We start from the raw sequence: 26,735 nt of genomic DNA, 5'->3' as shown, positions 1-26,735 counted from the left end.
CGCGGGTACCACCGATCTCCGGGGCGCAGCCCCGGGCTCCCTCTGCGTGCCAGGGCCACAGCGCAGGTGCCACCACCCCCACGCCTGAGCGGTACCCACAGGTACCGCACCGGCTGCCGCGGTGGGGGGCGATGGCGCAGGTTCCCCCGCACCCGCCGCCACGGCAGGAGGCAATGGCGCGGGTACGCCGCTACCCGCATGCCGGGCACGACAGCGAGGGGCGCTGACAGCCGCCATGGCGGGCGGGCTGCGCGGGGCAAGCAGCGGCGACCGCGGGCGTAGCAGCGGGAGTGCGTCAGCGGCAAGGGGCGGGGAGGCCGCCGGGGAGGAGGATATAAAGCGCCGGGCAGCGGCACTGTGCTAAGCGGAGGTGAGTCGGTGGCGCCGCCCACTCGGTCTCCATTCATTGCTGCGCCGCGGGGGCTCCCGGCCGACTGAGGTGAGGCGCGGCGGGTGCGAGGGGCAGCTTGCGGGGGCGTCCCGCAGGTGGGAGGGCCGGGCGGCTGCCGGCAGAGGCCGGGGGAAGGCAGGCCGGCGGGCGCGGGGCGTGCAGCCCGAGTGGGGATGGGCCGGAGCGGCCGCGGCCCCTCGCCCGCCGCAGGCCCCGGCAGTGCCCCCGCCACCCGCGCCCCCACCCTGTGGCAGCGCCCGGCCCCTCCGCGGCCATGGCAGCGCCGGGCAGGCGCCCGCCCATCCCGCCGTGCGGGCCGCCGGGGGCTGGGGGCAGCCCCACCGGGCGAGAGTCGCGCAGGCTCTCCCGCGGCGGGGGGCGGCCCGGCCCGGCCCCTCCGGCCTCGCCTGGCCCCCACGGCGTGCGGGCCGTGGCTAGCGCGGTGCTAAGTTTGGTGCGAGTTTCGGCCCAGGCCACTCCGTGTCGGCTAGGGCCAGCCATCTTCTGTGGGTGCGTCTGTTGTAGCTGTGCAATTCTGCGTATTATAGGCACACTCGTGTGTAACGTCTAATATACGTGCATCTACCTTTCTGCATATATATGAAAATAATTGCAGTGCTACCATAGGTGCCTCCCACAAAAGATGGCTCTGTGTGTGCGTGTATGTGCAGATGCGTGTGGACATGCACAGTGACACACACACATGCTCTTCTGTGTCCCTATGTGTGATGTGTGGGGTTCGGGAATTTAATTTTGAGATGGGGTTGATTCCCTCCCTTAAAACAAGGGGAAGCATCTTGCCTAAGATATCTGTTGATGTAGCGTTGCTATCCTGCTTACGGAGTGTTAAATCGAGCCTGAGAAAGTGGGTTATTCCGTGAGCTGGAGCAGGAGGTTTTATTAGCATTAATGAAAAACCAGATCCACTGATTCACTGATTTTTATTTACGTAATAATGTCCTGTTTAGAGGAAACCGTTGAAGAGTGATCTTCAGGCTGTTCTGGGCTGTGGAGTTTTCAGTGTTAATGATGAGAAATTTGGAAAGCTAGCCTGTGGTGAGGAGGAACTTCCCAGCTGATACTTGAGCTTTTGTGTGTGTGCAGGAGGGAGGTGGGAAGTTGGAGCAGCAGGAGTGCAAGAATTGAGCTGCACCGTTGGTCATAGTCTGGTATATAACCCAGCAGCTTTTAAGGGGAAAAGTATTGTGGCAGGGTGATCAGTGTAAGAAAAGAAGTGCTGCCTTATTGGAGGATCTATAAAAAATTGCTGCAGATCAGAGTGAGCATGGTCTCGCCTTCAAACTCTTCCCCTAGGAACTGAGTGAATCTTCTGTGTCCTTAACCACACCTGCATCTTTCTTGTTTGATTCAGTAGCTTAATTTAGCTACTGAAGAACTTGTCACTTCTTGTCTTAATGGTCACTAGTAAAATATTTTAGTATGTATTTCATAGAGGGGGGAAAAAACATTAGGGCAGCGTGGTTTTATACTATAAATTCAGGTATTAAAATTCATTGCAATGATCACTGAAGTAATGAATGAAAAGCTGCTGAGGACTGTGATACAGCAGACAGGTGTTAAAGTTGCTCACCCGTTCCCCTTCCCCCAGTCTGATCTTTCTTAGCATCTGCTCTATATGGAAGAAAGTGCCTTTTGTTACTGTTGTCGAGGATGAGTAATTAAAATGGGATTCTGCTGTACTCTTCCAGTATAATCTCTCCAGCAATGTGTGATCAAGACACACAGTACCAAGTTTCTTTGGAGTGTTTCATAACTAGCTCCTTTACAAAGAAACATTACTCTGAGAAATTACTTGAAAAGTACTCTTAACTTCTTCTGCACACATACTAAGGCAGATAATATCTCTACATTTTTAATTATTAAAACCAGGTCTTGTGTGTGTTTTTTACGTCTGTTAGTATTGTAAAGGTAACTTGTGTTGGGTCTCACTGAGCCCTTGTAGTGCTGTGCTTTGTATTGGTAGCTAGAAAGGTGGTGGTAACACACCAGGGTGTTGCCTACTGAGTGGTGCTCACACAGCATCAAGGCTGTCTTCAACCTTCCCTCCCTCACCAGGACGCTGGGGAAGATCTTGGGAGAGAAGCAAGAGCAGCTGACCCAAACTGACCAAAGGAGTATTCCGTACCGTATGAAGTCTGCTCAGATATAGAAGCTAAGGGAAAGGGGGAGGGGAGGAAAAGGCGGGGCATTTGTTATATAAGTTTGTCTTCCAGAGCAGCCGCTACACATAGTGAAGCCCTGCTTCCTGGAAAGTTGCTGAACAGTGCCTGATGATGGGAAGTAGAGAACAACATCTTCTGTTTTCCTTTGCTTCACCCTGTTCGACCTCACTATTGCTTTCATTAGACTGCCTTTGTATTGACCCGCAGGTTTTTTTATCTTTCTCCCCTGTCCTGTCCTGCTGAGGAGAGGAGTAATAGAGAGGTTTGGTGGGCACCTGGTGTCCAGCCAAAGTTCAACCCACCACACTCTCCTTACTTACCCAAACATCCTGGCTGTGCAGGTTGGTTTAAATAGTTGTGATTGTGTATGTATTACTGTGCAGAATCTTCACTGGAGAAAGACTGAGGAAGTTCACTTCAGTGTTAAGTGGATGGTTATTAATGCTTTTGTTTTCATTTTTAAATGTGAAAAATTTAGTGATTTTGTAGCAAAGATTTCAAAGAAGAACATGGAATTTACTGGTATTAGAGAAATTAATCAGATTAGAAGAGGCCTTTGCTTACGTTCTTATAAGATATTGATACCAAGCTTATTATACATCTTGTACCAATCAATGAATATCAAGTGGTAGTAGTAATCATTGAAAGGTATTACCAATTATGTTTCTAAACTTCAAATACAAGTAGTAATATTAGAGCTGGAGCAATGTGTACTATGCTTATTTTAACATTGCTATTCCTTAGATACTTCTCTAGTCAAGTTACTAGTTTCTCACTTCCTCACAGGTAAATGGCTTCCTCCAGACTCACGGGGTTGTAACCTAGCCATCAAATTGTATCAGCTATACATTGCAGAAAGCCATAGCTATCCTTTGATCTGTGAAATGGAGTTTGTGGCAGCTATGGTAGAGATGCATACTTTTCTTTGTAACTGCTTTCGTCGGTGAATGTCTCTTGGGTAATCATTTCGTAAACTGTTTAAGAACAAAACCCTTTTTCATACAATAGAAATGGATTTTTTTAAAAAATCAAGCAAGCAAAATTCAATACTCTCAAACTTTTGCTTCCAGCTGTTAGAGTATAAATTAAACAATCCTGAGAGGAAAAGCCTGGCTTGATATGTTTCCTCTACTGCATTGTTTTAAATGACTGAAATGGCATATGCAGTCTTGATAGCTTTTCTCTGATGTTTTTTCCAGTATTGCCTGCTGATTTTTTTTAACAATGGGATGTGACAACATATATTTAATTGTTATAAAGTTAGTTGGTGTTCTCCAGTGAGGCTGAGACTTCAAAGAAGCTTTTAAACATTTCCCTAAAATACGTAAAAGTATCCTGCCCAAGGGGAATGATGAGCTTTCAGATCTTCCCTAAAAATGTCACTAAAATTAGTGAAAACTGTCAGGGCTAACATATCTTTGCCTGTTTTAAAATTTAATTGGAAAACCTGCTGGTGTTTAAAATGATGCATCTGTATGTACTAAATGATTCCTTGATTTGGAAGTCTAGGAAGTTGCATTAGTCTAAATTGTGATCAGAACTGTGTGGTGTACAGCTATTCAAAATAGCATTTTTAGGGTTTTGATTTGCTTTCAAATCTAAGTTGTTCCTCTCTTGGTCCTGTACTTGGTTTTGTAGTAAAATAACATCTTACGATTTTACCATTGCTGTAGTGCGGGGACCTGTGGATTCACAGTACCAGCATCTCTCCCTTCTACTTATGGTTAGAAATTGTTTGGGGGCCATATGAGTTGAATTCACTGCTACTCTTTGTTCTAGGCTTCATCAAAACATGTAAAGTAAGGGTGGTCAAATAGTTTTCCTTAATTCTGTGGATCACTGAAGAGGAGGAATAGTTGGTAAAGGTGTGGCCTCTGTCAATCAGTAGCCCCTGAGGCAGTGCTGGAAGAATACACCCTGTTCAGGAGTTTGAGCATAGCAGTGGTGGGTCTGCTGCTGCACCAGCCTTTCCCAGGCACCGAGTATTGATGAACTTTGAATGGTGTGGAATGTTGTATTAGTCCTAAGTGACTTTATACTTTTAATACAACGGGTGTAATGTGAAGTTTATTTAGGTTGGCAAATATGTTGGTAGAAGACCAATCTTTTATCTAGCTCAGGGGTCCTCAAACTGTTTAACCAGGGGGCCGGCACGTGGATGCAGTGGCAGGCAGTCATCTGCAGCTGCTTGGCTTCCCCTCCCAACCCCCGGCGGGGGGGGTTCTGTAAATACTGGGGGCTGGATTGAGGACCCCAGGGGGCTGTATCCAGCTTGCGGGCCATAGTTTGAGGACCCCTGATCTAGCTCTTCTGCAAATAGAAAGGCTTGAATAGCACTTCTCACAGCTGTTGTAGAATTAGCCAGCAATAATTGGAGAAATTTAATTTGTGAGTTAATAAAATATTTGGGATGTTAACAATAACAATGTAAATGTTATTACAGTGCAGCGCAGACAACAGGGTTTTAAAGTGTTGAAGTATTTCTTTTGCTACTGCAGCATTGAGAGTTTGTTGTCAACCTTTACGCTGAAGCTGCAGAAGGGAGTTTTCTGAAGAAGCAGGAGGTAACTACCTGATTCCTGCCACTGAGGCTTAAAGCAGAACACTGTTTCAGGGTTAATATCATGAACTGGCAGTGGTAGTACTGTTCCAGTTCTTTATGTAGTATGGTGTGGTGATAGGTTCAGAGGTATGATTAACTTGCTTATCTTTGTTCTAACCACCCTCCACCCAAACAAGCAAGTCATGTCTGTATTTCTAGTGAAGATCAGTTATTGTAGTGAAGACATTTTTTTCAAAAATTGGATAGCCTAGGTACTAGGAGTTTAGCTTAGAAGTTTGATTCTTACAAATGTACGTAACAGTGAGAAGCAGAGGAAACAGTGTTACGTTCAAGAAGTGTGTATGTTCTTGGAAGGATGTCAGGAACAGTTGGTGGAGGTAAGGACAGGATGATACCAGGGAGGAGGTTATATACAAGCTCCTTTCCACTGTTTACAGACATTCTTGCTAAAATTGAGAACGTCAGTCCTGCAGTAACATGTTTACCTAGTGAATGCATGCTAACAAATGTTTTATATATAATGCAGCTGTGATAAGCTGAAATAAAACAGCAGTGGCTATACTCAGACAGTTGTGGGGAAAAAAATGAACTATCTGCAAGTATGAGACTACTGAAAGCAAAGGCATACAGAGCCATCAGGAATATTCTCTGTCTGCTAAGGAGTTTGTTAAATATTGGTTCTGATGGCAATAGGTATGGACATGATGGCATAGGTATGAGTAGAAGTGATTCATTTTGGGAAATATAGTGTGCCCTGAGCTGTTGCTCATTTGTGTCATCCCTTTGGAAAGCTTAGAGAAGTGGGATATCAGGTTGTTTGAACAGATTCCTGAGAGTTCTGAGCAGTGAAATACACTCCTCTGTTTTATTGTTCCTTTGTTTTGGGTCAGGACTTCTACATAAACAAGAAATACTAGACCTTGCTCCTTATTTTTCCATTCTAGCTGAAACAGCCTACAAGATGCCTGACTCCTTCCTAGCTTAGTAGTCGTATTGTTACTAGGTGTGAATTTTTCTTGAACGCTTATTTATCAGAGGATGGAGTTTACTTCCAGTTTTCTATTTCATATGTGTCTTTTTTCCATCCTTCTGAAGATAGGATGAGGAGGAAAAACATATTCACTGCTGTGCCCAGCTGTGAGCTTGATTGGGGTTGTCTGTCTGTGTGGCCTTTGGTGCTGCTTTGCATGGACGTATGGAAATGATTATACCTACCACTGTATTTGTGAGAATGGTGTCTCTCATCTGGGATGGTAGCTTGAAATATCTCTTTACAAAATGACTGGGCTCAGACTGACACTCAGTAATGACTTCCTCATGTCTGTTGCCCAAGCATGGTATCTGAAAGCACAATTACTTCCTTTGAATGTGCTGGAAGTCTGTGGTATCTTGTCATCCGATTTTCACCCATCTTTCCCTTGAATGGGAAGGTAGTTCCTTCTAGCTATCTCTGTCCCTAGTTTGTCTGGTTTTTTGCTTCCACCGTGTTGTGGCAAGTCCACAAACTGCATTGCCTGTTCATAATTTTGTTGTACACTGTCAAGCCTTTAGCTGTGTGCAGCTGAAAGAATTTGCTACTGTAGAACACTAAGCACAAATAGCAGGTAGAATTCAGAATTTTCTTTTATTAAGCACCATATTTTTAACCATCTGTCATCTTCTGAAGAACACTGTAATAATGGTTGGAGATAGATGCCCATTTCCTTTTAAGAATTGCACTTTTCCCCCCAATCTGCTGTAAGGTTTAAATTCTTACTGCTTCCAAATGTTACACTTGCTGTAGTGCTGATTTCCAGATTCTGATCCTCACACTATTGTAAATGGGCCATAAGGCCCTATAGTCAGACTATGAAACTTCTCAATTCAATGTACTTGCTGGTCTGGAAGAAAGCTTTAGGGTTGACTGATAGGGAGCTATTGTTGCAGTTTTGTTTGTTTGCTTTCCCTGCTTCACTTGTGTGATCAACTCCTGCTGAGAAGATCCCATGTCAACCTCCCTTTCTGCATTTTCAGTTGAATCTCCCACAAGACCAAGGCAATTGCTCCTTTCTTAGTTCTAGGTCTTCAGCTGTAAATTACATTAAAAACAAGACAAAGGCGAGAAGAGCTTGAATTCTCCTTAGCCATTGAATTCCCTATAGCTTCTCTGCTGAAAGCTATGACATACACAGACTTCATGTGGCATAGTTGTAGCTCAGGCAGCTGTTTTAGTAACTCTTTGGGTATGGAGGGTGTGATTGCAAAGCTTAAGGACCTGCTGCTCAGCATTAGTAACCATGATCACCATCACATTTGAATTTGCTTGTGGAATACTCTCAAAGCAGTCATGAAGAGTTGCTGTTTGGCTGGTGAGCAGTAACTCATTAGGCTGTTCTAATGTGTCTGAAGTTGGCTGACTTAATCTGTGCTTTTAAGTCCACCCCAGTTGTGAGGATAGGGGAGAGGACAGCACAACAGTGTTTTAAAAATAGATGCAAATGTACCCATAGGTTATTGCCACACCAGTCTCACTGTGGTGTTAGGTTAGTTACATTAGGCTTGATAGTCCACCAGCTGTCTAGCCACATTCAGCGGGTTTTATCTAAGTATCATCAAGAGAGGAGTTTTCTTACTTCTTAAATCACTAGAGTATTTGAGATGGCCCTTCCAGACTGGAAGGATGTTAGAAGATATGAAGGCTTGAAAACTGAGCAAGTTGCTGAGTAACATGGGTGCCAGGTGGGCATAGGAGATAGTCTTCTGATAGCAAGTGGCAAATACAGCTGCAAAAAATTAGGAGGCATATTTTGTTATCTTGTTGAAGAGGTGCCTGGAGAAGCATGAGGAGGACCTAGCTGTGGAAGACAACCAGGGACAAGAGCAGCATGGCTGGATGTGTTCCAGATGGCTGGCCAGTCACCTGAGGAGAAGGAAGCTGAGGACTTGGACTAATTATCTTAGCATAGTTTTTAAATTATTTTTATATTAGAAAAGGATGAACAACCTTGTTACTTAAATGTTTCCAAGTATTTGGATAGAAGCAAGAAAAAGCATTTAAAAACAGTCCCTCCTGATTTAAAGCATTTGATCTTGAAGAAATAAAAGCAAAGAATGTTCTGTGTTTGTGACAGCTGGTAGTCTAAGCAAAGAAATGTTTATGTAATTTGTCTGTTAATAGAGTTGGTAGAACTTAACAATTTTAGAAGTGACAGATGTGGTATTTTTTTTGTGTGTGTAGTTGAAGCTGAAAGGCTCAAAACACTGCTTTTTAAAAAACTTCTATTTTCCTTCCAACTTCTATGTCTTTTCACAGCTTTCACCAAACCACCAATTGGACATTGCAAGGTGGGAAAGCAACATAACAAAATGGAAATTATGTTCCTGCTGTTCTGGTTGAGGATGTGACTGCTGGTTTGGTGCATCATCAGATCTGGCTCTGGAGTGTGGCTTGGGACTGCTGCAGTGTCCTGGCTTAGTTTTGTCTGAAACATCAGCAGCTAGTCTATAAATGGAGATATCAGTTTAGTATTTCTCTTCTCATTGTGCTACCCCAGTTGTAGCTTGTAGCTAGCCTAGGAGATCATGGTAGGATTATATTTTTAAGATAGACCTTGGTTCAAGTGTGTGATGATGCATAAGAAATGCATGGCAGTCCTTGAGGTTTTCTGTGATCAATACTTCAGCACTCCTTTAAATAGATTAAAGCTTAGGTCAGACACTACTGCAGTTTACTTTTTGTCTGAGTAGGCCAGTACTTCATCATGGGGCTGGACCTGATGTGTGTCCTACAGACTGGATTAATTTTCCTGTTTTAGCAGAAGAATGCTGCAGGTCATAGCTTGAGCACCCCAGTGTCCTTTCTCTAAACTTCAGATATTAATGGGGGCCCCCATAACCCCCCCCAAAAAAACCCCAAATAAACAAAACCAACCCCAAACAAAAAACCAAATAGTAATTAAGTTACAATTATTTATTGTTAAACAAGCTTTTAATCTGAAGATTGTTCATGTGCTAAGTAGCATGAAGTTAAATTTTGCATGTATTTTAATATCAGGCAAGATTATCTGTCCCAGTTATTTTTTTGTTGAAAAGTTCTTGGTAAATTATTTGTGATTATTTTTTTAAAGGAAAAGGAGTTGTGCAGTTAAGTTTTGCTGTGTCAGTAATTGTATACTTCCAGTACTTGTCAAGTTTTGATCCAGCTTGTGTTCAAGTATCTCATAATTTTGGTAAAGCATTTCTTATACAGAGAATCATACTGAGTTAATGGTTATTCACATCTTGTAGATGGGAAGTTCAGGCGGATCAAGTAACATGTCTGTGCTGGAGCTGGTAGTTCATCCTGATTCTTCTAAATTCTTGGCTGGCAGCCTAACCACTGAGACTTCAGCTGCCCTGAGACAAAGGCACCCAAAACCAGTTTTAAGCTGTATTTAAGCCCTCTGACAAGCCAAAAGCTCTGTTGTTTCCTACAGCATATCTTGCTGCTATTTCATAGCACTCAGTATTGAAGGTCTGCAAGAGGATGAACAGATCTGTCAATTCCTGCTGAAATGCATGTGTGAGCTGGAAGCTGTATGTATTGTGCATTTCTCCCTCATGCACTTCTAAGATGGAATAGGAGTTGCAGCTATAATTTATAATTAAATTAGCAATGTTGCCCACTTATTATACTTTTTTAACCTTAATACTTATAGTAATAAAGATTTTTGTGAATAAGGAGCTGCCTCATTTGCACAGGAACATGTTCACTAATCCTGTTAAATGTGCTTTTTGTTGATGTTCCTTGAATTGATCTCCATTACCCTCTGGTGCTGCAGCTGTTCCTAAAAAAGGACGTGCTGTTTCTCGCATAGTAGCTTGCATAATGTTGACAAAGGGGAAAGTCATGCAATTCCACATTAGAGCAGAAGTTGCTCATGTGAGTTTATAACATACATTCTTTAATGCTATTATTGGAAATGGTATGGTTATGAAGAGTGCAAGATTTGCTCTCTTTCACTTGAAACATGAAAAGCCTAACTTGCCTCATTTAAGAAACAGACTTTATTCCCCCCTCCTAAACACACACTTCCAATATGCCTTTTGTACAAATGGTCATGATGATTTTGGTTGTTTAAGGCTACGTTGCATGTGCTTAGTCAACCTGACTGCCAACCAGTTGGAGTGGTACCCGATGATAAGAACATGGGTGTTTTACAGTCATGCAATGCAGAGCCTTAAAGCAACAAAAAGGAGTATGAGGGACTGTGTGGCTGAGACTTACACTGTTCCTGCCACCCCTAGAGAAAAGAAAGTGTACTAATTTTGCAAAGGAAAACTGAAAAGCTATTTTTCTCCTTCCCTTTTCCTCTCTCCTGCTTTACTTGAGAATGGCTGCATGTGGAACCATCTGTATTTTTACTTTGTTAAAAACACTGACAAACCAATTGTGGTTTTGTGAGGGAAATGTATTAATGTATTAGTATTGGAAGCTATCTGGTTTGTCTTTGGTAGGTTATTTTGCCTTTTGAAATGAAGATGCTTGCATTTTGGACTGTTGAATATTTCCTTATGCTCTGCTGTAGAGTGGCATGGGACACTTGCCTTTCATCACCTGTTTAATGCTTTTAATATAACTGAACTTTCTGTGTATAGTGATTTCTTCAAGGATCTGGTGAATTTACCTGTTGTGAAATACTTCTGATGTCATCAGCACTGAGACAAATTACATAACACAAGTGTTTGAAAGCTTGTCACTTTACATGTTGAATCTGCAACACGTACGGTTGGTACAAGTGATAAATGGTTGTTCAGCAGTGGTGCTGAGTAGATGTGCTTCAGTTCAGTGTTGAACATTGCTCTGTATTGGGTTTTTTGCATAACCTGTTCTCTGTAAATGATACAAGATGAAAAGTCAAAAGTGACTAATGTGAGTTGGGAGTGAATGAAACCAAAGTATGCTATATGAAAGTGTTAAGTAACCCAAACAGCTAAACAGAAAGGAGGCCTTTGAATGATTTCTTAGGGCAATTCAATGAATTTATGAATTAGAGGGAAAGAGGTTTTTGTTGTGTTTGCTTATAAGCAAAGATTTGGTGGTTGCTTTTATTTTCATAGTGTTGTAGGGTTTATAACTGATAATCTACTGAATTTCTCATTGCATATTTTGTTTTGATCATCTGTTATTTTATTCTACAAAAATGTCAGGAATTACTACCTAGAGGCTTTCAGTGATAGCTTGTGGCTTCCTTGTCTGTCATGTAATAACAGACAAATTGAGCAGAGCTTTTGTTATTCTCAGTTATCTGAGCACTTTAAGTATTTCTTTAATACTGGAGGGGGGTTTCCCATTTCTGCCAGCATACAGAAAATTAAGTTTTGTGTTTTTCATGTGTCTGTATTTGCTTAAAGCAGAATTTACTGGGCCTGTTGCAGCTAACTGGGTGATATATCCTCTTCCTTTTGTAGAAGCAGTGACATGTAGTCTTGCACTTCACCTCTGTTCCTCTGTAATATACTTATAGCAGGCTAGTCTGTTTGCGTACTGCTGGTGTGTTTCAGAGCTTAATATGGGTGGGCAAACGGCATCTGCTCAAAGTGAGGAGACCCGTGGTGCATGAACTTGTTCTCTGGCAGCAGCTGCTCTGTGCATTGCTGCTGCATTCAGAGGTGTGCATGCCTCACCTTTGGCTGTTCAAGTCCCTTCTCTTGCAAACAGGGAAGGCTGCTGTTGAGTTTCTTCCCTGCTTCTGCCCTGTTAGTAAGGGCAGCACCTGGAAGGTGGGAAGGAACAGGTGGAGAGAGATGCAGCTAAGCATCTGTCTGAAAGGGGCCATGAGTAGTAATAGCTGGAGGGATGTGAGAGGCTGGAAGAGAAGGCAAGAGAAAATCCACACAACAGAAGGGGAAGGAATGAGCTGAATTTGAAAGGAAATGGCTGTGGGAAGTGTGTGTGTGTATAGCTAAACAATAGCATTCATGGAAAAGCAATTTCATCAGCAAAAGTGTTAAAGGTGGCAGTTGTAAATGCCAATGGAATCATGTCCCAAGTTTGTTTTTCAGTTTTGACTGAAAAAGCCTTCTGTAGAAGGAGCACCTCTGTTTATTCAGGTAACTTAATAGTAGTATATTATTGCTGCTAAAAAGTTTTTAAAATGCAGGCTTTTAAATTGCTGCTGGGTGAGTCAAAATAAAATGTTCTTTTGAACTTTATTTTCTTGTATCAAAAGAACATGCTTTTGGAAACAATCAGCTGGTAGGCATGCTAACTGGCCAGTTGAGAGAAGTTCTGAACAATGCTTTGTTTTCTTCAGAGATGGATTTAAATACAAAGTATCTGGAATAAATGAACTTATTTCTTGTTACCTTTTTTGGGCTGTTTACTTTTTGACTGGCCACTTACTGCTTAAATCTGTGGCCTCAAAACCATCAGCTGGGAGGAGGTTACTGAGCCTGCTGCCTCAAGGCAGCATGCGGTGTATTGTAGGTGTGTTGCTAACGGGGAGCTTGTATGGTGGAAGTCTGCCCCTTCTGGGTCTAGGGGGGATCTATGGCCTGAACCCTTCCTTTTCTGCATATCAACACAGATTGGATTAATGTATTGTTTTACAGACTGGGTGTTAATAGGCACCATCCTAATTAAATGCCCGGAGCATTTCTCCTTTCTGACTTGGATATAGAGGTTTCAAGAGAGCAGCGGAGGGTGGGTGTTGAACAGTCTTAATTACATGTTTGATAGAAATATGTGATAAATATGCATCCTATGTTTCAAACTACCTACAATAATAATGTTGCTTATTTCTCAAGAGTATGTCATTCCCTGTGGATATGTTGAACAGCAGCACTCATAAGGACTTGGAGATCTCAGCAGAAGAGTATTTGTCTGACCTTCGGAGACAGAATCCACACTTTCCCAAGTTCCTGTCTCTGCCACGCCATGGCAAAGTAAGAACTCGCAAATATCTTGGTCCCAATTTTCTTGATATACGTGTAGAAAATATCCAGTCCATAACTATTGAATTACATGATTGATTTAGCAAAGCTTTTGTATTTTCCAAATTCCTGTTTGTGTCTTAAGCTCTACTTTTTTTTTATTTGATAACTGGGTTGAAATCTGGGCATCAGTGACTTATTTGCTGCTTTTAGGCAATGGGTCTGTGTGCATAAAGTAATTTAAAAAAGCTTAATTTCAACTGAGTCAAACTCTTTCTTAAAAAGCATTACCTCACACACTCTCAAAAATCTGCCCTTACAACTGAGGAGTTCATGACTTACTGAAATCGATTGGCTCTTTTTGTATCTCAGTCCAGTGTTCTTCGTGGTTGGGTTCAATTCTTGATCAGCAAGTTTCACTAATTTAAGAAGTAATTATTTTCTTTTTCTCTGAAGCATTCACTGCTGTTGGTTGGGAGTTGTAGTAGAGGCTGGCTGTAACACTTTGTTTTAAACAAACACTTATCCCTTGCATGATAATTTGGTCAATGTTGGTTCTGTCTAGATGAATACTTCTATTATTAGATAACTAGTACCAGTGAAAGCAATGGTGTATAGCTTTAATGAAGAGTGAGTGAGCTGAGAGGATTCTCTGTGGGAGCAAAAGGTCAGTGCTGCAGATTCCTTGGCAGCATAGTATTAAGCACTTTTCTGCATTTCTGCAGGTGCTTATGCCTAAATTCTTGTTCATATTAACATCCTCATACGTGGCATATTGTAATCTTCTTAAATTGGGTAAGCAAGTCTATTTACCACAGCATTTAATGTCTGTCTAATTTTTATGCATTAATTAAATATTGAAAAGATGTGAATTTAAATATCAAAATGCATTTCCACAAAGGTACTTGACTTCTGAGAGGTGGATTGAGCCTTCTCATGTTGTTCCCGAGGGGAAGCCAAGCAGACCACTCTGGAATTTCTAAAATGTGTGCAATTTAAGGGAAGAAAAGTTTTGAATCCAGCCTTCCCACTGTAGCACACTAGAGCTTATGTTAACAAACAGCAATTTTGCTGTGCCGGTTTGTTTCTGTGCTTAACTGCCTGCATCATTCTTCCATTGGCTTTGACAGCTTGCATAGCTGGAACAGTTGAAGTGAACATACTGCTGGCTCTCTGCACAACTTATTTCAGTTTTGCACATAAATGCAAACTGCTGACAGTAGAGAGCTGTAACAGTATAAATTACTGTAGCTGTATCTGCCAGAGCTTGAGAGTCGGAGCTCTTCATAATGTAGTCTTTACAAAGAAATGCGTGAAGTAAGGGCTGGGGTCTGATGCTTGTCCTTTACTGTTAAGCATTCTGTTTTCAACACTTGTCTTGCTTACCCTGCTAAATGTTCTCTGTATATTTTACTAATGTTGTTTTAGCAAGAGTCTATTGAAGTATTGTACACTCTTGTTTCAGGTTCCTATTGTCTTGTCAGCTGTGGGCTTCGTTCCTCTTTATGGTGAAGAGCAGACACACAAAGTTCTTGCTTTGTTTGCACCAGAGGACTTGCTCACAGGTTTCATTTTAAGATTTTAATCTCTGTGTTGCTGTTTTCCTATGTGACACATACACATAACCAGGCCCTTGCTCATTCCATGCTAGTGTAGCTCATAACTTTGGCACTTCTGCATTTGTTGTTCACTGTGTTCTTCTTCCCATACTTTTGTCTTGTATTCATATACACAAGTGATAGAACTTTGCACAGTAATCAGAGCCAAACTGGACCCATTGAATTTAGGCGATGCATAGCAAAATAACATGGTGCTTGTCTGAATCCTGGTACAGCACATATCTCTTGATCTTTCAATGTATGCCTCATCTCTCCAAAAGGAATTTATTGAGCATTCATAGAATTCATTAATTTGCCCATGAATTTAGATGCTCTTTATTAGCAGTGACTGATCAGTCTCTGGTGTAAATTTGTCTCTAGCTTTAGATCCTAACATAGCTTTGGCTAAGATGACGTCTCACTAGTTTTGGTGGGATTTTTCTCCCTTCCCTTCCACTCTCCCATGTTCCCTTCTCTTTCCATTTAATGCTGTTACATGATTGCCAGTTTTGCTGCAAATGGTCATAGATGACGCTTTTCCTGACTGGTAATCATATGGCCATCAACCTTCTTAATTCATCTGACTCACTAAAACTTGCACAGTTTCAATATCCATTAGCAACCCAAAACTAAAATACATGTATGAATGAGACTTGCCTTGCCAGGCCCAGTTTGTAGTAGGAGGTATCAGAGCACAGTGGTGAAGAATAGTGCTTATGTCCAAAAAAGCTGCTCTGTCATACTACACAAAATCTGTGTTTTGTTGTATTGTTCTCAGTTTTCAAACAAGTTTTGGACTAGGGAGCATTGCATTTGGGGTGTGTGTATAGCACCACATTTGTTGTGCTAGGGTAGTAGGAGTTGCATTAATACAGTGCTGACTAGAAGATGTTTACTACAGGTGTTACTCCTAATTGTTTAGCAGCTTTAATGAACGTTTCTTTCAGAATGGTGGGAATCACTGACTCTTTACTTCCCCTTGTTTCTTTCAAGCTGTGGCCCTGTACCTTGGTAACCAGTGGTGGTCAGTTGATGATATTGTGAAAACATCTGTCCCTGCCAGAGAGGGCCTTCAACAGGTAAAGCACTCCAATATCCACCTAGCAGTTATCCTTCAAGATAATGGCAAGTAATGACAAGTAGCTAGTGTGTGAGAAGTTACATGTCTTCATTTTATTCAGAAATGAGTTGGCTGTCTCCAGTCAAAAGTAAACTCAGAGGACACAGAAGAATAGGTACTAGGGGAAAGAACTTTGAAGATAGTGTCTAGAGCAAGAGTGCCTATTGTACAGTTATCTTCATATGTAAGCTATTTAGTTCTTAACAATGTTAAGAGTTTTTGTTCACTCTTTAGAACATCTTATGCCTGGTTGTATTGAAAAGTTAGTGATGCACTGTACTGTAGCAGTAGCTGTTGATCTTATCGGGAGACTAGTAAGCTAAAAATACTGTTGGCAACCTGTTTTGGTAGAAATGAGTTGGAGCTGGTGGCTTGCAGTGGCAATACGTGAGGCTTGGGAAAGTTATCTGGTATCTGCTTTATTGCTCCTCATTGACCTCTGTTACCATTATGGACACCTATGTAGTATGGAGTTTGAGGTTTTTTTCCAGAACTAGAAATGCATATTTTTTTCAGAAATGTAATTGGTATCTGATCATGGAATCAGGACACCTTGAATTTTTGTATTTTTTTAGTTTACTCTAGAGAATTTGGCATGTAGTCTTGTTTTCCATGTGCTTCTTAGTAGGATGGCGATTAAATCAGGAGAGCTGAATCTTTTACAGGTAGGGTAGCTGAGACTGGGCATTAGGAAGAGAGCATGGTTCCCACATTCTTCCTTCACAGTGGGTAAGATAGTAGTGAACTTAAAATTTGCGTGTGAAAAGAATCCTGCAGGACAGAAAAGGTTATTGAGTTCCTTGTTTCATGCCACAAACTGTTGCAGTAGGATTTTCCACTGCATCATGTCCTTTTGTCTGCTACTATCAGCAGTGACTGAGTTGTGCCAAGTCTTGCTACCCCATGAGGCTCACTTCTCCTTTGTAGGATTCCCCATTACCTGCTAGCCTAGGAAGTCTGAGGCTGGTGTACTGCTGTGTGGTGAATGTTTCTTAAATCAAAAAATAGCTTTAAGTTAAAAATATTTCCCCCTATCCCACTTGCAGCACTTGTCTCAGCTTTTACACATTGAATTAGTAGCAATGCTAAAGTTGTGAAATATCCTCTATGTATGGTAGTGCTTATACTTAACCTATTGCTATGGCTTCCAAGCATCTCCTTGCCTTCAAACCCCAGAGCTTCATTCTGCTTTAGCACTTTTAAGCTTCTCTTGTCTGTCTGCAGCTGTGTTAGGTGGCAGTTTTGAAAAGTAAGGTCCCTGATGTGTGAGTATTAACTAATCTGACCACTCTTCTAAAACATTCTTCTGTGTTTCTTTAGGTGAAATCTCTTGGAGAGAGGATTGTTCTCTATGTTCTGAATAGAATTATCTATCGGACGCAAGAAATGGGAGCAGCTGAGACACCATTTCTCTGTCATGGTAGCAATGAATATGCAAAGATCATGTGGAAAAATGGAGAGGCCATTGGGTTCTATTCTGTTAAACTTACAGGTAAAACACTTGAGTATTGTGGGATTTGGGAGCATGGGGGGTGAGATGAGAGATTATTTGAAGAATATTGTATTTAGTAGACTTCATAAGCCTTGCAGACGGAGTGAGTTTTCCTGAAATCCTAAGCAGTCAGATTGCAGTTAAAATTTCTAGCTGAAATGATTATGTGCTTTAGCAATCTAAAAGTTCATAGATTTCTTCATATTCTACAAAATATATTTAAAACTGTAAAATCAGGTATGCCAGAAAGCTTTTTATTTTTTTCTGTAGAAAAATTATTCATGGTTGGATTGGGCTGTGGTTTGGTTTTTGTGGTGTTTTGGGGCGGGGGAGGAGGGTTGACCTAAATCCAGAGTGCAGAGGTTCAGATATTTATTTGAAATCATTGTCAAATTGGATGTCATTATCACTTAAACATTTATAGCATGATAGCATAGAAATCTTGCTCACAGGCATAAGACTTAGCTGTACCTGGTGATAACAAAAAGATTGCCTTTCCCTCTACACATGCATTCCCTCAGAGATTACAATTGAGCTGGCAGGTTTGTTATTAATGTTACAGGCTTGCTGTTTTTCTTAAACATTGTAATTTCCTTTTAGTTATTTTGGAATATATTTTCACTTTTTGCTGAATAAAATTCAGTATTCGAGTAGGCTGTTTAGCACATTGATAGCACTTCATGGGGTATCAGTATTTGGATCAAGGAGAAAGTCTGGCATTCTTGTTTCATCTCTGGAGGGTATTAACTAATTCAGGATTAATGATGGTATTGGAGACATGCTGGAGACTTCCACTATCTAACAGACATGTATGCCTTTACAAACTGCTAAAAGTAAAATAGTAAACTGTCTGGGTCACTGACCCATTCTGGTCTGGCGATCGAGACAGGAAAGCAACTGGCTGTTTTCTCTGGTTCTGTTATCTTGTCGCAATTTTTTTCTTAAAGAAATTATGCACTGCATAACTTGTGTATGTCTCAGTATTTTCAGTGTCAAAATAGCTGTAGTATGGTGGTCACAAAGTAGTAGTTGTGGTTTTGTGGCCTTATACTGCTGGAAATTCAAAGTAGTGGTTCTATTTTTAATCTGGAATGGGGATGCTTCTTTATGTGGCATTGAATTTCTGCTGTACTTGTGCTCACTTGTTGCATTGCTCATGACGCCCTCTTGCTTACTTACCCTGAGTCAGCAAACAGTGAAGGCCAATCTTTCTGGACATTATCAATATTTCATCCATGTCTGATTGTGCTGTGTTCTCCGAAGGAGTAGTCTGTGTGGAGAAAGACAGTTCTGGAAGCAGATGGTTAGGAAAGAGTGGTGGAGCTTGACTGGTACCACAAACCCAAGTAAATTTAACCTCCCTGTCCATGTTTTCTTGCTTGAAAAATGAAAATTACATTAGTCTCAAAAGTACAAGGTTGAAAAGACTATGTTCTATAGACAGCTGTATGCTTCCCTTTGCTCTTGTTAGAGGAAAGGGCAATTTTCAAGCGTAGTTCACACTGACTCACAAAGTGAGGGCCTAAAACCAGATTGGATAGTTGGTGGGCTGTCTTAATGCCATCATATGGCAGCCCTTTCTCACCACTGAGTCCACAGCTATCCTTTAAATCTCTGATACTGAAGCACCTATATGTTCTTTGTTAACTATGGATAACGTGTTGCTGGTATGAGAATTCCAGTGTAAAGTGTCCTTGAATTTTTTGTGGTTTCATTTAAATTATTTCAGTTTTTAAACAAGGGCTGAATTATAGTCCTCGTATTTGTCCTGAGTGATGTAATCTATGTAAAACTGCAATTTAAGAATTTCGTTGTCTCCTTTTTTCCTCCTCCCTTTTTCAGTTTTGTTTAATATAGTTATCCTATGGAAATGTATAGAGAGGAAAGGCTTACTTTGAAATCTCACTATCTCTGCTATTTTCTGGTACTACAGACTTTTTTCTACCATATTAATCTATTGATATATCTTGGCAACATTGTGAAGCTTGCCCAAAGAGACACTAAATGACTGATAGCAATTATTTTTTATGCATGTTATACATAATTTTAAGTCACTATTTTTAATAGTTTATATATAAATTTTATTTTTGGTAGTATACAGACTTCTGTAATTTTTATAAGTTATACCAAACTATATAATGTATTTGAAAAAGCTAAAATCCATGCTGCAGCATGTCAGTGCTGAAGTACTTACAGGTATTTTTTCCTCTCCTGTTATTTCAGGAAGTGTTTGCCGGTCTTATTATCAGAATTACAAGCTGCCAGTGCTAGACACAATCTTCGTAAGAAAGAAACATCGTGGGAAAGACTCTGGGCTAATCATATTGGAAGACTTCGTGGATTCCTTTAGTGATGATTGTCTTGGCCTACAGTATCCACTGTCGTCATTTGTGTACACAGGCAAGCTCTTTAATGTATTCTTACCATCTTTGTGCTTTCTTTACATGTCCAAATGAGTAATGTCACTAAAGCTTCACGTTTGTGGCTGCATCCTCAGCTGCTGTATTAAATGTTCTACTCTTTGGTGAAGGCTAATAATCCTGATTTAAGATCTAGTTCCTGATTAAAAATCTAGTCTTCTACATGAGATTAGGTTATTGGATCTCCATTGGCTTTGTGCTACCATGAAGTTTACCACTGTGTCCCCACAAAGCATCCAGAACTGGACTGAGGTGTTTGTGTGTGATCTAATGTATTTGTAGCACCTCTTTCTTGCTCACAGCTAAGCCTCACAAGGTCATTTAATTTGTGCTTTCTTAGAATTTCTGGTCAAAACGACATACTAAGCTATGCTTTAACTTGGTTATGAGAAGGCATAGTTGTAGTGTACAAGGAAAACATTTATGGCTCTTCCATTAGCAACCCAAGAGTTAGGTCATCTAGGAAATCATTTGCATTCTGGAAATGATGCTGCTTGGGACTTGTGTTCAGGCAAGAAGCAGACTTGAGAGGGAGGGCAAAGGAAGACTTGTTTACTCCCAGGCCATCTGCCAGGATTTCTTCTGTGAACATTTTCATCTGGCATTGTTAGCCACTGGAAACGTTCTGCTTTTCCAAGTACCAGTGTCTGTTGGATCTGACTAGATCTGGATTGTTTGGCTTGAACCAGAAAACTGTCTTAAGCAAAACTTAATGACTGATCTGCTTCCCTGGTCAAGGAATGATATGGCAGGGGTCTTGTCCACTGATGTTATGCATCAGTAGTGAATAAAGTGAAAAACAGTAGTTTTCCTGGTAGCTACTGTAGAGTAATGTCAAAACATGCCTCTCCACATGCATGTTTCATATATGTATTGGGAGAAAAGAGGTAGAAGAAGAACAGAGGAAAAAATACTCCAGAGTTAACTGTGAGTGGATGATGACTTATGCAATGGTAACATGTTAGCATTCCCAAAGGGTGCTTTTCACTCGCGCCTATAACGACCTGGAGTGACAAAATGACTTTGCTGTATACTCTGCCTAGGAGCCCTTCCATCATGGGTTGGGTCTTATGTTTGGCAGGGACAGAGTAACCAGTAAAGTTTTAAAACTCAAGTAGATGCTTAGAGAAGAAAATCCCATACACCTTTGTTTGCAGTGGAAAGTGTTTTAAACCTGAAGAAAGGATTTGGAGAAGGATGAGTAGTGTAAAGCAATATTATGTTTATTTCAGACTTCACTGTTTTCTTGAACAGGTCTTTCTGTCATGGTTTGTGTATGATGGAAGATTGCAAATTAACTTGATTGCAGAAAAACTTCAGAAATGGAGGTTTAACTGAGTATATATGATACAGTGGTTTTTTTCTTATGTTTGTTCAGCTTGTAAGCAATACCTTGAGAAGTACCCTCAGGATTGTAACCTTTTGTGGGAAGTGCAGGGACCAGGACTTTGGTACCAGAGAACTTCTATTACATCTATAAGGGAAAAGGAAAACTTTGAAACTGCAGGTAAGGATGCTTTGTTTAGTTTTCTGACATGTTGTAAGAGTTGAAGAAACACTTTACAACAGTGACTTCTGTGAACAGTGCCCATGGCAACCAGCAGGAAGACTTTTTTTTGGTCACAAGATCTGTGAGGTTGTATTTGGAATGGTTAATTGTTATATAAAGGTACTGTAAGTTTCTGTTTCCTCTTTTAAATCTTAAAGCAGAGGCCTCCATGAAACAAAATCAGAGTGTCCAAGCAGAGGAGTATGCCAGGAAGACTGCAACAGTATCTAAAGCAAGTGGACAGAAGACTGAGCTAGAAACACAGTTAAATGTAGGTACACAGTTACCTTTTTATTGCTTTGTTACTAAAAAACAAAGTATGAGAAATGGTTTCTGTTCATCTCATAATTGAATTGTCAAGTCTACACTATATATAAAGGACAAACGCTTTTGTTGCTTTTTGGGTGGATGTTAGCTTCCTATTGGTGCAACACCAATGACCAAGCTGGGGTTAAAAATACTGGTTGTTTCGTTTGGTTTTTTTTGCAAGGGTGAGGGTGTGACTCCATGAATGTAGAGGATTTGTGCCACAGCTGTCAGTCTGTAATCCAAGCCGAGCCGTTTGCGAGGATCTCAAATGGCTCAGACTCACCTGTCTAGAAAAACTGTTGAACAGTAGAGTCATCATAAGAGCAGAAGGAATGAGGAAAAGTGTTTGTAGAAGTACATATTCAAATCACAGTTCAGTGCAGTGGAAGGTGTTCAGTTCACATTCAAAGCTACACATTGTCCATGTATGACTGCAGCTTTCTTCGTGCATATTTGAAATATCAACCAGATTCCAGCTACACATAGATATGAAGTCATGAATATATTTGTGTCTTTGAATATTACAAAGCAGTTCCCCTCTCATTTGTGTTCTGAGGCCACACAAGAATGCGCTTGAGGAAAAACTTGTAGCTCCAAATACCATGAACATGAATTTGTGTGCTTAAAGATTGTAGTATCAACATGAGCATGGTCTTGCAGAAGCCAATGCTTTAATTAAAAATAGGAAGAAATGGCTCAATTGATACTCTTAGCTATTATATTCTAAATCTGAAGTTTAGATTTAAGTCAAATGTCACTTTTCCTAGTGGAGAAAATGAGCATTTCCCAAAGCAAAACTGACAGCAAAGTAATGATGTTTTTAGTCTCTAAATGATTGGAAGCAACAACTCTTTCATTTCTGAAAAAGCAAATGAAAGAAGCAATTTTCTTTCATTTGTAACAGCGTCTTTACCATCATCACTGAGTTCTAGATTCAGATTCCAGTAATGATCATACCAGCAAAGTTATCTAAAAAATTGCATGTTTTGGTTGTATAGCTGTATGGATATACTTGGAGAAAATACCAGAGGGATAGTAGTTCTTAGGATTTTTCTTGCCATGAGTTAAGAACTCAAGCCATGTCCCTGGCCTTATTCCAGAAGACAAAGACTAGATAGCAGAGTGCTCCAACTTGTCATAGCTTGGTAGAATTGGTAGCAGCTCTCTTCTTAGCACGTGAACTAACTGTAAGCCATTCTGCAATGCTTCAGAGACTGTTGGACCATCAAACAAAATAAAATACCCCACCTTCCCTCAAGCCAGGAAAACACATTCCCCAAGTCTCATTTTCACCTTGTACTTGGTGCTCCCTGTTTTTGTGTGTTTTAATGCTAGAATTTGTCGTGAGTCTGTAAATTCTTAGGTACTCAAAACTCGCTTGAAACTACCTCAAGCGTCAGAATGTAGATATGGCCACTTCTTGCTGGCCTTCATGGATAGTAGTGAGGCTGGAAAGGCAACAGAACACCTGGATGCTGGTTATTACCAGAAGCTAAGAAAGAGCAATGTGCATAACTTTATTTTAATGTGTCCAGCTTATACCCACTTCAGAATATAAAGTGCTTGACCACTGAGTCATCAGCTAAATCATGGGGATGGTGGCAAAGAACAAGAGGCAGAAGCTCTAGAGAGGGAACTTTGACATAAGCAGCCTCTTCTGCTGAGTGCATGTAACCTGCATTACTGCTCACTCACTAAGTTCTGGGGTTTGTTACATAGGCTGCCATATTCTGTGGCATGCCACAATTAAAGACTACAAAATAAAATACAAATAGAAAATAAAACTTCCCTGTTAAATTTTATCAGCTACTATAGTATAGTTCTTTGGGCTTATACAGAAAGGGGAAGTAAAAGACTTACAGCATTTAATTATATGGATACCAGTTATAAACAGAATGGTTAGGAAAAGTCTTGGTAGTGTTGTTTATAGTGACAGGTTTCTTTCAGGTCTTATCTTCTGTGTTGAGACCAGAAGTAAAATGCAGAAAATATATTCATCCTTGCAATAAAGGTAACTTAAAAAAAAAATATTAAAAAATCTGAGAAATAAGAGGCAGTTAGGTATCAGATATTAAGAATGGTTTCAGTTGCTTTTTCATAGGATCGTTACTGTGAAGCAGTGCTTTAGAAAGATGCAATCACAGACAGGGAGATGAAGATATTTCCATCAATTCAGAAGTCTTTGGAATAACCTTAGTTTTGCTTTTGCTTCACAGGCAGATTCTCAAAAAGGTGAAGAATCAGTAGATGTCTGTGCAAGCACATCTCGAGGTAAAAATAACCTTTATCAGTATTGTGATTACTATGGATGAATAGGTTAGACTCTTTTACACTTTCAATCAGCGTTTTAGTCTTCAAAGTGTATGAAAACATGCCCTGCTCTACAGTGTGCTGAGACTTAACTTTTAGAGGGCTTCAGATAAAATTGAGTGTCTTGGTAACAATATTGTACATGTGTATTTAGGAAAAAAGTACCACAACGAAATTTACTTGCACTCAGTTCCTTTAATGAAATATTGGGAAAATTATATGCAGGTCTTAGACTAATTTGTTCACTGGCACTTATTTTGTTGTTTTGTTTGGGTTTTCCCCCAAGACTCTAACAAAGCTCCTGGTGCCATTTGGCTACAAAGCAGTAGTTTAACACGTCCCAGGATAGCAGGAAGCAGCTGGGAACCTGGAACTTCAACACGAGTTCATGAGAAAGTGCTTCATGTGTCAAAAAGCAGGTAAAGGAGCCCTTATTCTACTGACTTCTTATTCTGTTCAGGCAATCACAAAACTACATCAGTGTCTCAATGTCCTACTGATACTCCTTCTCCTTTCTTCCTACTTTATTGCTTGATTTTAAAAGTGGTAAAAAATAGTCTGATTTAAGGAAAATAGAGACACACCTGGAGGGTGACTACACCAGAAAGTAGTGTCTCTGAAAACTCAGCAGATACTGGAAATAACAGTAAGAAAACAGTGAGGGCTAACAGTGTTCTATTATAACAGAGTCTGCATGAAAGTAAAAACATCTGCATTCATACAGCATAGTTTCATGTGATAGTATAAGTGGACATGTATCCACAATGCCATGTGTGATCTTTGGAGAGGTATCCCTTCCCAACCTCTTGTTATGGTGGCATATTGCAGTAAAAGAAGTATTTAGTTTGGAAGCTGGTTACTGCTTCTCACTTGATAACAAAAGAGTTACAGGGCGCAATCAAGTCTTCAAAGTAAAGTGCTTTGTTCAGACAAATTCTGATTTAAAACAATAATATCCAAAATTACATCCTGGAAAAAAGTTGTCTATTTTAAAGAATATTATCCTTTTGTAATAACTCTCAGGTGGGGATTTGAGGATGTATACCACTTGTGTGCCATAATTTGTACAATGCAAGGCCTGAAGTACTAATTTGCACTGCCTTCCATCCAGAAAACAGAACTTTGGCTATTAAATAAAGAAATTGTTCCTTCTTCCCCTTTTCTGTGTGAGTATGCTCATAGACACACTCCCTGCCTCCCCCCATATATGTCTCTCCCCCTCTTATTCTTTTCCAAAGAAACCCACTGCAACCCCAAAAACATCATCTGAAGAACTGAAGATAACCTGATTTTCCATCAAACTTGTTCCATTAGGTTTCTTTAAAGATAATCAGTTTGGAGGGAAGGTTCCACATGAGGTTGTGGTCTTCAGCTAGAAACAGCTACCTCTTTGTGTTTAAATTGCTCTGTGGAACTAAGCAGAGCTTGGGTGTGCTGGCCCAATGACATGGTTTAACACTGACACAGCAAAGTATTTCTCAACCTGTGGTACTAGTTGGCATGTGAGAGGACTAGCCTGTTACTCAGTGTCAGTATTTTGGGCCTTGCAAGATGAAGTCAATGAGGTGCCACTGCTCCTTTGAAGGTGTGTAACATGGTGGTTGTGAGCAGAGCTAAGAGGAATCCTGACGGCCACAGGTCATGATATTGGCTTGGTTCTGTCCTTCTGTGCACATAGCAAATGCAGCAGGGTCTTCTGTCAGAGACTTTCTCCTATAGAGTGCCTTCATGTCAAGACTGGCACCTGGGATAAAACCCTTCAATACTGCCTTTACTATGAGATTGTGAATCAGCCTACTGCAAATCTATTACATGTACTTTTTTCTCTTCTTGTATGCAATACTTCCAGTTCATCTGTTTTACCTCAAAAATGAGAACTGAATATTTGATGTAGTGTTACACCCTACCTATCAGGTGCATCAGAACTTCATTTTTAGGTATTTGCTCATTTAATCTCTAGCTAATATTATCTTGTTCGGCCATGATGTGTTTATTGCCTTGAATTCCAGTCATGGTCTTTGTAGTATATTGTATATTCATTGAATATACAAACATACTTGCCTTTAACTCTTTGATTTTAGCCTGTTTCTACAGTAGGAGTGTGAGAAGTTGCATCCTTTCTCACTCCTTTGTGGCTTCCAAATATGCAATAGATTACTGCTTTCTAATTTTAAAATAACTTTAAATTTCTAACTTTTATTTCCATAAAACAGAATTGAGATAGATGTCTACACTTTGTAATGGCCAAAGCAATGTTTTCTAATTGATTTTTTTTTTCTTAATGAGGAGGTAGCCATTTTTAGACATTTAATTTTCTGGATTCTGACTGCCTATGGCCAGCATGTGATGCAGTACTTTATAATTGGTCATGAAAGAATTTCCCTGCTGAGATCACCAAAATTACATCCTTTAATCCTTTTGGATTAACATATATCTTAATACTTCCTGCAGGCTGGAATTTCCTGCCTGCACATCTGGAAGGTCTGAAAGCTTGTCAGTGATATTAGAGGATTCTACTATTGTGGAGCATGATGAAATGATTGCTGAAGATGAGGACCTGGCTGTATCAGAAGAGGAGCTACATGTATCACCCCCTGAGAAGCAGAGTGAGAAGGAGGTGAGCTGGATGTGATAGTGATAGCAGATATTTGGAATACAACTACAGTTTCTGTTAAATATGGTCCTTGCTTACTTGATCCATGTGACTATCAACTCTTTGATTTTCATAGTGATGCTTCATTGAAAAGTTATCTGAGAAACTAAGGCCAGTATAGAATTACTTTTAGGGTGTATTTCATTATACTTTCTCTGAATAATAGTTATATGATCTTCAGTAAGGTGAATTTCTAGCTTGTCTACCAACCTAACTTTCTTAATTTGATTTCTTCTACTCATATATTCTGGAGA

General features: G+C 40.4%; 1 protein-coding gene and 1 long non-coding RNA gene across 5 annotated transcripts in view; one reads left to right on the top strand and one right to left on the bottom strand.

Annotated features, from left to right (window-relative positions):
- Positions 1-343: 343 nt before the first annotated feature.
- Positions 344-26,735, top strand: part of FAM169A (family with sequence similarity 169 member A) — a 37,892-nt gene continuing 11,500 nt past the window's right edge. The window contains exons 1-11 of one of the 4 annotated variants that reach the window (XM_037373607.1): positions 344-439; positions 12,905-13,042; positions 14,496-14,595; positions 15,622-15,707; positions 17,069-17,240; positions 19,464-19,640; positions 21,039-21,167; positions 21,368-21,480; positions 23,735-23,789; positions 24,115-24,247; positions 26,280-26,445. In XM_037373607.1, coding sequence (XP_037229504.1) covers positions 12,908-13,042; positions 14,496-14,595; positions 15,622-15,707; positions 17,069-17,240; positions 19,464-19,640; positions 21,039-21,167; positions 21,368-21,480; positions 23,735-23,789; positions 24,115-24,247; positions 26,280-26,445 — 1,266 coding nt within the window. In that variant the 5' untranslated portion in view covers positions 344-439; positions 12,905-12,907. Of the gene's footprint in view, positions 440-11,625; positions 12,209-12,354; positions 12,801-12,904; positions 13,043-14,495; positions 14,596-15,621; positions 15,708-17,068; positions 17,241-19,463; positions 19,641-21,038; positions 21,168-21,367; positions 21,481-23,734; positions 23,790-24,114; positions 24,248-26,279; positions 26,446-26,735 lie in introns of those variants that run through there. The other 3 variants (XM_037373608.1, XM_037373606.1, XM_037373604.1) reach the window with 3 other exon arrangements.
- On the bottom strand, positions 10,785-26,271 carry LOC119141361. Its single transcript, XR_005101911.1, has 3 exons — positions 25,312-26,271; positions 24,689-24,690; positions 10,785-10,798 (listed from the first exon to the last, which is right to left on the bottom strand). It is a non-coding gene; the product is annotated as an uncharacterized LOC119141361 (long non-coding RNA).

Source organism: Falco rusticolus, chromosome Z (assembly GCF_015220075.1).
Source record: "Falco rusticolus isolate bFalRus1 chromosome Z, bFalRus1.pri, whole genome shotgun sequence".
NCBI classification, from domain to species: domain Eukaryota; kingdom Metazoa; phylum Chordata; class Aves; order Falconiformes; family Falconidae; genus Falco; species Falco rusticolus.
This window is presented reverse-complemented; position numbering and strand designations above follow the sequence as displayed.